Source organism: Megalops cyprinoides, chromosome 22 (assembly GCF_013368585.1).
Source record: "Megalops cyprinoides isolate fMegCyp1 chromosome 22, fMegCyp1.pri, whole genome shotgun sequence".
Lineage (NCBI taxonomy): Eukaryota > Metazoa > Chordata > Actinopteri > Elopiformes > Megalopidae > Megalops > Megalops cyprinoides.
In genome coordinates, this window is record NC_050604.1 from 24,530,525 (window position 1) to 24,540,914 (window position 10,390).

Sequence of the window (10,390 nt, forward strand, 5' to 3'; positions counted from 1 at the left end):
TTCCGCATGCACGCGGGCCTCAAAGGCGCTGACGACGTGCGGCAGACCGCCGGCACCGCTACGCCGCACACCGCCACGCGTCCGATCCAGTGACGGAGTCTCGCGGCGTCTCGCCATGGTAACGAGGCCCGGCAGAAACAATGGCCGATGGCAGACCGACGCCAGACGGCGTCCTTCGTTTGCGCAGGGCGCCAAAGCCTCCCCACCGGGACGAGCGCGCGGAGCGGCTCACAGCTCGCACCTCTGATTCAGCTCTCGCCGACTCCCCCAATTCTCCCCGCCGACACGGGCCTTGGCGCGAAGCCTGGCCCTCACAAACGACACTACGCCACTTTCACCCGCTCGCTCAGAAGAAGCCATTACTCGAGAAGACGCAATGACCACGCTTGTACATCACAGCCGTGACCCGGTTAAAAGCAGTAGATTCACTCCAGAATTAACAAGATGAACTTCCTTGCTTGCTGAGGGCTTCAAACGCAGATACTCTATTATGACCAGATATTCCACTCCTGCTTCCTTTCCCTTCCCTTCTCCAGCTAGGAGGTTTCTGGGTCGGTAACAGAAGGTTCCGGTTCTGTCGGCACTCCCAGCGCTCAGAGAACTGCTTACAAAATTGCATACAGACTGATAACGGCACTTTGGATTTAATTGTGGCTGTTCCTGTAAGCCAGCCCAAACGCCAGAGAAACACTTACCCATATGGCCTTCACCAGTGTTCACAACACAAAGCTGAAGAGATTCTTTTTCTTTTTTTTTTTTAAAAAAAACATCTTTAGAAGACTGTTAGGAATGCCATACGCTCTGTTTTTAGCAGGGCTCTGTGGAACTAATGTCTTTTTCCTGCTTCAGTGAGCTGGAGGTGGGAAGAGAGCTGAGGATTCTCATGAACAGCGGGCCGGAACAACATCGAAACCAAACACTGGGAAAACGGAGCGTGCTTTATACTGTTACAGTACTATTCTCTCTCCCAAACATCCCTGATGTCCTCAGCTCACTCCTAAACCTGTCATTTGTGCACGTATGGTGCATGAAACCATTTATCAAATAATAAACAACGAAGCTAGTTAAATTATTTGACCGTCATTTTCTTACTGAAGACACTCACAACCACCAGAGTATGCTCATCAGTGCCGCTGCAAATACCATTCACTGCATGAAAAAAACGGTCCGCCTCAATAATTAAACATAATAATTTAAAAGGGCTGTTATAATTACGACACCATGAGACCTTTAGACGTCACTACGACACCCATGTAATCTTTGCAGTACAGTCATGGAAAGAGAGAATGAAGGTACTTAATGCAAGGAATCCTTTTTGCCAAAGTTATTTTTGTCTGGAAGGTTTTACATGTACAGCAATCTATGATAATTTCGGCCAGAGGTCAAGGCTTCAGTGCCACTCACAGAGATTCTAGACCAATTAACGCAAAGCCCACCTAATCCGCCATCCCAAAAGCATTCACACAAAGAGCAGGGGGTCAAGAGTGCTTTAATTCACTGCAGCGAGAAAACGCAGCACAGACGTGATTCAGAGACCCGAGGGTCTCCCAGCGCCTGGCTTTCAGAGCAGGTACACCGAGAAAACACCCCTTTCCCCCCTGTGGAGACGGGTCATTAAAAACGTTTCTGTATAAAACAAGCCAGGGATTGGTCAGGGAGAAAACGGAGATCATTGACAGCGATTTTTTTTTTTTTGACTTAACGACTGATGGTAACGATTTCGCCGGGGATGACTGCAGGGGTTGAGGCGGAAGAGGACGGCATGTTTCACAGACTGAACGCCAGAGAAACCAAGCGTGGGGCTGGGGGGTGGGGGGGAATGATGCGGGGTGGGGGGCGGGGAAGGGGGGTCAGTACTGCTCGGCCATCATGAGTATAGTCAGCGCAGACCAGCCCGTGAAGGGGTGACTGCCCTGTCCCCTGCCAGTGCTGTCATTGTACTGCTCCCAGATGTAGCCCGTCTCCAGGTACTGTCTGTAAACATTGCCGACCACGTTAGTCCTGAGCTCCTGGTACAGCGCGGCCGCCGCCTCCCGGTACGGCCCCTCTGCGTTCCCGTAGTGATGTAGTGCCCGCACGGCCAGGTAGTTGATGTTGATCCAGATGGGGCCCCGCCAGTAGGGGGCGTCGTGCTCCGTGTTGCGCTTCATGTAGAGCGGGTCGGATTTGGACAGCGAGCGCAGGCCGAAGGGGGTCCACAGCTTTTCGGGGTCCCTCATGTCCCGCAGGATGTGCTGCAGACGGGGCGAGTCGGGGGAAAGCACCTGGAGGAGGAAAGGGAAGAGGCTGACGTAGCCCAGGGCGTTGACGTACTGCATCTTCGGGGGCCGGCGGACAGCGCGGACGAGCCGCGCGGCGGGGAACTGGTGGCGGGGCGTCCCGGGCGGTACGTGCACCCTCTCCGGCTGCAGTGACACGTTCGCCGTGTGGTTGCCGAAGTCGGCGAAGGCGCGCAGCTGCTCGGACCAGTGCAGCTCGTCCAGCCGGGTGCCGTTGGCCAGGGCGAGGCGGGTCAGCTCGTACGTGGCGTGCGGCTCGCCCAGGAGCCGGGCCGCCCGCGCCATCACGCCCGCCGCCAGCGCCAGCCAGCAGCGCAGGTCCACGTGCCGCTCCTCCGGCGACGGGTGCGAGGCGCGGGGGTAGTCGTCCAGCCCGGACGTCAGCGTCTTGGGGTTGAGGAAGAGCTCAGTGTCCCTGTCGCGCCCGCGCCAGCGGTACGAGCCGGGCAGCGGCCCCGCCTGCGTGGTGTTGTACCACTCGAACCACGTCTGCAGCCGCGGGAAGATGCGCCGGAGGAAGCGCACGGTGGGGTGGGCGGGGTCACCACCGTTGTCAGGCAGCTGCTCCAGCAGCTCCTGCAGCGCCAGGAAGAGAGTGGGCGGGTTGGCGTTCTCATTGCGCTGCACCACGAACTCGGCGGGGACCTTGCTGCGCGCCTCGTCCCCCAGGATCTGCTCCCGCGGGATCCAGCCCTCGGCGTTCATCAGGTCCAGCCAGTGCGCCGTGGCCTCCTGCGTCACCTGCGGGTCCCAGCGGGCCAGCAGCAGCTGGTGGAAGCCCTCGTCCCACAGGAAGCCGCGCGGGAAGAAGGAGCGGGAGGGCACGGCGGTGTACAGCGCCCCCTCCGGGTACAGCAAGGGGTACTCGTTGTAGGCCGACTGCACCACCGACTGGCCGTAGAAGTAGCCCATCCCTCCCAGCATGTTGCTGAGCGCCCCCTTGCCGAACTTGACCTGGGACGGGGTGTAGCCCTTCCTCTGCAGAGCGAAGGTCCTCTCGAACTTTAGGTCGAAGGCGGCCTTCCTCCTCTCCAGCTCCTCGGTCATCACCGCACCCACCAGCTGGTCGGGCCGGTCCCGGAAGCTCCCGGACTCGAAGAGCACCTCCACCTGGAAGGGGGTCTGCACCGTCACCTGGTGCACCACAAAGTCGCTCTCCTTCCTGGGGTCCTGTTGCTGCTGCTGGTGGTGCTGATGCTGAGGGGGCTTGTGCGTATCCACGGCGATGTAGGGCCTCTTCTCCCCGGACGGAGGGCTAAAGAGGAACCGGCGGCTCAGGCTGTTCCGCACAATGTCTGTCAGCTTCTCCAGCCCCTGACTCCCTGCCTTCAAGTAATTATAGCTGCAAATCAGAGACATGGAGGTAAAACGTGATGGACACGGACCGTGCGCTCCAAACGCCTCCCTGTGATTTTCTTAATTATCATAGCATAACTTCAAGATTATGATATCTGTTGCAATAGATTATACTAATATATTAAAATAAGAATGATAGGATTAATTTTCTTAGGCACTTTTTTACTGTAGAAACCTTCCTCTTATGAGAAAAAGTTGCTTACATAGCTATCTATTCTGTGATATTTTCCTTATAATGAAAAATAATTCATTATAAAAAAAAAAAAAAACATATGAACATAATCTAGAAACATCTGTATCAGGAAAAACATTTTCCCATAGTAAAATTATCTTAATAGAAACTAGAATTAAAAGTAAATTTAGAGCCACTGTCTCACATCTGTATGTATGGGTACGTGTGTGTTTGTGTGTGTATGCGCATGTGTGAGTGAGGCTGTGCGCATGTGAGTGTGTACGTGTGAGTGCGATTGTGCTGGTGTGAATACGTACGTGGCATACTTGTCACCAGCTGCCTCTCCGGCAGAGGGCTTTCGGAAGGTAATCTTGAAGTTCCCGAGCTCCTCGGAGGAACCCGTGATGGAACCCAGCCGGTTCCTCTCCTCCACATGAGGCTGCAGAGAACCCTGCGTATCCGTGGCAACATAGAACATCAGCGAGATGACAGGGGCCTGCGCAGCCGAGCTCTGTGCGGGGACAACCGACAGAAAGCCATGAGTGCTCTGTACAACCCTGCAAGGAGTGAGCAGCCAGTCAAGTCCAGCACACGTAACAGTGGGAGAGAGCAGCCCAACTCACACACTTTCAAGTAAAGGTTAGTCAATGAGCTGCATTAAACTGTGTCAAAATGTCCCTGTTCCTGGAAACAGGACACCATCGGTAATATTTTACAGAGAGAACTTTTAGTAGTACTGTGTGTATTAACTCCATCTGGGCAGGGGGGCTGGGTGGGGGGGTGTTGTCCTGGTTACCGATACAAAGCTCAGGAGTTTCTGTTTTTACACTGCTGGGGCAAGGGGTGAGAGGTGGGGGTTGGGAGTTAGGGTTCAGAGGTCAAGGTTGAGGACTGGGGATTGTGGGGGTGAGAGGTCAGGGGTCAGGGTGAGGACTGGGCGGTGTGGAGTGAGGGGTCAGAGTGAGAGGTGAAAGGTGCAGGGGTGAGGGGTGAGAGTCTGGGGGTACAGGGTGAGGGGTTAGAGGTCAGAGGTCAGGGGTGAGGACTGGGGGGTGTGGGGGTGAGGGGTGAGGGGTCAGAGGTCAAAGCACAGAGGTGAGGGGTGAGAAGTGGGGGGGTACAGGGTGAGGGGTCAGAGGTCAGAGCACAGGGGTGGGGGGTGCCGCCTCTCGCTCACGTGCTGTTTGGCGGTGATCCTCCAGGTCCAGTCGCCCCCGTGCTCGCCGCCCATCCTCTTGACGAACTCGGTGGTGAGGGTGAAGTCGCTGTCGCGGATCTCCTGCACCCCGAAGCTGAGCCCGTCGTGCAGCAGCCAGCCGTAGCTCTGCAGCCGGTCGCCCTGCTCGCAGGTGTGCCGGAGGCTGACGTCCATCTCCGAGAACTGCCGCATCCACATGAGGCCTGCGACACAGCAGTGTGAGAGCGGGACGGCTTCCACAGCACCACCAGGCCAGCTCACAGAGCTTCTACAGTACCAGCACAGACACGCACCACCAGGCCAGCTCACACAGCTTCTACAGTACCAGCACAGACACGCACCACCAGGCCAGCTCACAGAGCCTCTACAACACCAGCACAGACACGCACCTCCAGGCCAGCTCACAGAGCCTCTACAGCACCAGCACAGACACGCATCACCAGGCCAGCTCACAGAGCCTCTACAGCACCAGCACAGACACACACCTCCAGGCCAGCTCACACAGCTTCCACAGTACAAACACCGAGGTACACCTCCACAGTGCTGATAGAAAAGGCATGACATGTGCTTGGATCTCGCAGTGGAGCAGGGAGAAAGACAATGTGCAGTATGATCTTTCAAACTGGAAATCACAATGGATCCTACAGAGTGATCCCACAGACAAACTGGGAGGGAGACACAGTATGTGACCTTACAGTCAAACTGCCACAAACCAGCACACACTCAGACTTTACTTGTGATGTTTAAAGAGAACCCTGGGTGAATCACTGAGGGGACTGAACCAAGGCATCATCAACCAGCACGGCAAGGTCTACGGACTTGGTGGGTACATATTTAGCCTCTAAAATTAACCAGTGGCTGTCCTTGTGCATTTATGTCTGTCTCCTCATATCACGCACTGAACGTGTTAAGCATTACGAAGCTCTGAGATGTACACATATTATTACATAGATAGATAGATAACAGATTGATAGATAGATAAACAGTGTTTATATAACACCTTTTATGTAAGGAGTTCAAATTGTGTTACAAAGGAAAACCTGTATAAATGTCCTCTATAACGTCTACTACAAGTCAGGGCAGACAGTACCTGTCACGACAGATCGGGGGCTCCTGGTCTTCATTCCGAAATACACCTGGGGTCTGTAGGAGCCCCAGAACCTTTCCGGGGACACGGCAGGACTGGTACTGTTGTCGTCCAGAACCCGCGGGGAGGGGTGCAGGGTGATCACCCTCTTGGCCAGGGAGGAGCGCATGTAGAGGGCGTAGAAGAACCAGACGAGGCTGAAGATGCAGAGTCCGATGGAGATGTTGATGAAGAGCTTCCCGATGTCCGGCTTCTTCTTCTTGTCCTTGCGGTGCGGCGCGGCGCTCTTCTCCTCCTTCCGGTGCGGGCCGGGATCGCTCTGCAGCACCCTCTTCCCGTGCCTCTGCCTTCCCATCCTTCCTGAAACAGCCTGAAAGCGGAGGAGCGGCCAGCAGTTTACGCGGAGTTCCGGACCCAGAGCATCATCCTCTATCACAGCGTGACCAAACCACAGAGCCCTTTCAAACGCCGTTTTACCGGGCCGCTAAGCGAAACAAGTTTTAGTCACTCCACAAAAACTGGACGCTGTTCTTCACCTGTCATCGTAGCCATCTACACAGATTGCTTTATGTGGACAGAAATACACTTTAAATATTTCCTTTCCGGGATTTATCTACGACTTCCTATACATGACTCCTCAAACATAAACTAGCCAGCTAGTAAAGTTAAGCCGTTTTGCAAATTCCTATGACAAAATATTACCGCTAGCTATGTGAGGTAGGTAACAACTCAGAGCTGACTAGCTAGCAGGCTTGCAAGCTAGCAGGAAAGCTCAAGTTGCTTGACTATAATGGAGCTAGCTGTAGCTAGCTGCCTAACTAACTGCCAAAATGAAAAGACTACGCTGGGCAAACTTTAAGGTGCCCGAAAGACCATCACAACAGCTGGCTTGCAAATGACTTACTATCAGCTAATCAATATGAGCAGATACGGTCAATCTCTGCAGTTTTCAACATTAATGTTATGAAGGTTTTCCGAAACAGCATTCGGAAGCAGGTGAATGAACAGCCACCTGCTGTAGAGCCAGTTAGCCAGCAGGCTAGACAGCTATGTGAACATATCCCAGGTGAGAAGCAATCTTGCCTGCAATTTTTGATGTCAAATAACAAACATTCGACTCAAATGGCATGGATCAATGTTGCGATTGCAAGCGAGTCTGACGGTAAATGTACCTTACGAGTGTGTCAACCTCCAGGTGTACATTATCAGCCGCGCTACTTCCTGCTCGCCTCGCTTCCATCTGGTTAAAAGACGTGTACCAACTACACGCGGCGCAAGAATATTGCGTCAACTACACAACATTATCATTTAATTTTTATAGACACATTTACGACGATATAGCTCCTTCTGATCCAATTAATGATCTTTATGTGTTATGGCAAGGGGGCATATTTTAAATCGTTCCCTGAACACAAATGATACGATTTAAAAACAAGTAAGTCAGCCACATGCGGCGCTTAGTAGTGACGTCATTTTCTTGCCACGTGACCTGCAGCTACCGTGTTCGCCGCTCGAACGGGTCCCCTCGCGTCTCGCTGATCTCTGATCAGCGCTCAGCGTGCTCTTCACCCCGTCACACTTAATGCTCACTTGGAGACAGCTGACCCAGCATCACCATGAAGTTAATTTGAGGAATCGAGCGCAATTTAACCAGAGCAAGAGGAAGTCTAATTTCATGCAATGGCAAATTCCGGTGCAACACAAAGGCCCATGAAAATGTATGACTGATATGTCCTGGGTTTAAGGTTTCATATCAGGTTAGTTAGGGTTATATCTACCTCCTGATTCCCTTGTCTTCTTCAGAACTTGCTAGCGTGCTTCTGGTGAATTTAAGTCACACAATACATGGATTTTACAACTACAGCAGGTTTATAATATTTTAAGCAAGATGTTCTCTGAGTGGTTATCCCTGATAGGGATTCCACCTTAAATTGCACTTTTATGAAGACACTTTTTCACTGAACAGGGACACAGGAACCCTGTAATTAGCTAATATCTGGATGTGAGTTTCAAGTTTCTAAATGTGTGATAAAATTACACCATAAAGGAGGTTCTGATGTTTCATTATGATACGTTATGAGCAATCTCTCTTGAAAGACATCAGATGAGGAAACTACATCATTACACTTGGTCTAATATTCTCCAGTAATTATACCTTGCATACTGTAATTTTGCAGTAATTACACAAAGTGTACAATTGCAGAGAAAGAACAAGGATAAGCAAGATGATTTTTCTTTCTTTTCCCCCCCACTCCTGCCATATTAATGAACTGCGGCATTTATAACACTAAAAAAGAACACAGCACAAGTGCAAAAGGAACTTTTATTGAGATAATTACAATGTCCAAATGTACTGGTATCCGCAACGCTGGAAGTTTGTAACAGTCAATGAAAAAAAAAAACCAATAACAAAATAAAATAAAGCTATTTTGCCATCAAAAAGTGACTACAGAGAAACACAAGGATGGCTTTCAGGTGTGTAAGAGATTTTTTTTTTGGTTGCCAACTGAGTCACAATCATGTACATAGCAGAACGTAAAATCCTGATTGCAAAACAGAGAAACCCGAAAAAGTGCCAAATCTGCAACAAAATGGAACAAACCCGCCATGACGTCCTAGCAAGGTCATTCAGGTATCTACCCTGAACACTGATTGCTTTGTTTTAAACCCATCACCATCGAATTATCCAGATAATGCCAAGAGTGTTGAACACCAACACATTAATGCTTTGTGAAAGGGTTTGGTTTCGGCCTGGTCCAGTTTTGCGGTGCATGGATCCTTCAGCCCGGCGGACCTTTAGTCAGACGCGAGCCTGAGTACGTGGTTATGGCCGTGTGCCGGCACAGAGGAAGACAACACGCCCACCCACACTCTCTGACACCTCAGAGGCCAGCACAGAACACAGAGCAGGAACGTGAGGGGGCAAAAAACACACACACACACAGACACACACACACACACACACACACACAACAGGAAGAAGAATGTCAGCTCCACAGAGAAAAGGATGCTAGCCGTGCCGGGTGACTACCCTGCGAAAGTGACGTCACTCCTCTGGCACCTGTGGGATATGACCAATCAGAGCGCGCGCTCGCCTCACTGCCCTCTGTAGCTGGGGAAATCCATTAACACACAAAAGACTGTAAAAAACGTTCACCCCAGACGCGTCACATCAATTTCAGGCCCTCGTCTGCTGACTAGTCATTTGTCCACCGCTGCGATACGCTGGTTATTAACCAGGAGAGCTGTGCTCATGTAATGGCATACTAACTGTAATGGTTCCCCAGGGAGAAGACTGAATCAGCAAATATATTCCTCCCAAAGAACTCAGACATGATGGAAGTCCAAGAGCCAACCTGAGCCTAAGCATCAAATGTAAAGACAACACCCCCTGTCAATATATCTGTATACAAGAACAGCGTTAATGTTTTATTACTCGAGAGCTATCTGATTTTTAATGGACGCACATTTATTGAGCTTTCTCTCTGGAAAAATGGCGCTCAACGCTGCTAAACAAAACCTGAAAGTACCAGACAGGCATTCAGACGTGAACGTCTGAATGCCCGAGCTCCAGAAGAGCTGCTCTCTTTTTCCCCTGATCTTTGCCTTATCTCTGAGCGAGAGGAATCAAATGAGCAGTCCTTACAGACGGGAAAATCATCTGTCATAACGAGTGCCGCATCAAATGTCCTCATCGCCTTTTTATTCTCTATATTACTTCTCAGGGACTACACAACATTGTGCTCGTAACAAAAAAAAATCACTTCCTTCCACAATGAAAAATGAAGGAAAACGACATTTGCGGTTGGACTGAATCTGAGCCCGGTTTTATCTGCTTGTGGGTAACGGATTTGGCCAATCAGGTAGCTGGTCATCAGTCTTATGCTCTAACTCTCTCCTCCTTGTCATTTTCAGACCGCCGACAGCATTAGTGGATTCAGAAGTGAAACACAGAACCTGTGCTGAATCCTGCCTCCTAGAGGCAGCCTGGAAGCACTGCGGCTGTGTAAGCGGAGAGGCCACACAGAGCTTGGGCCTTGTGACAGTGTGAGATTAGCAGACAGGGATTGGCCATGAACCACAGAAACAGCAGGGGAGACACAGAGGTCTGAGAGGGAATGAGACTCACCGCTGTGCAGGGGGGAAATGGAAACAAAGGCCACTGGACCAGAAACACCGCTACAACCAACCGATTCGGCTCAAACTGACCAATCAACCGAGTGATTTACAAAAGGGTTTGGTGTTGGCGGGATTTTGAGTTTTTTACGTAAGAGCTTCATAACCTTTAACACATGCAG

The 10,390-nt window shown here is 51.3% G+C and overlaps 1 protein-coding gene across 1 annotated transcript; it reads right to left on the reverse strand.

Moving 5' to 3' along the window:
* Nucleotides 1-1,819: 1,819 nt before the first annotated feature.
* mogs (mannosyl-oligosaccharide glucosidase) lies at nucleotides 1,820-7,332 on the reverse strand. Its single transcript, XM_036516892.1, has 5 exons — nucleotides 7,265-7,332; nucleotides 6,096-6,462; nucleotides 4,985-5,208; nucleotides 4,125-4,318; nucleotides 1,820-3,621 (listed from the first exon to the last, which is right to left on the reverse strand). Exons 2-5 carry the CDS (start codon nucleotides 6,445-6,447, stop codon nucleotides 1,851-1,853), a joined length of 2,541 nt encoding a protein of 846 aa, XP_036372785.1. The 5' UTR covers nucleotides 6,448-6,462; nucleotides 7,265-7,332; the 3' UTR covers nucleotides 1,820-1,850.
* Between the last annotated feature and the right edge of the window lie 3,058 nt (nucleotides 7,333-10,390).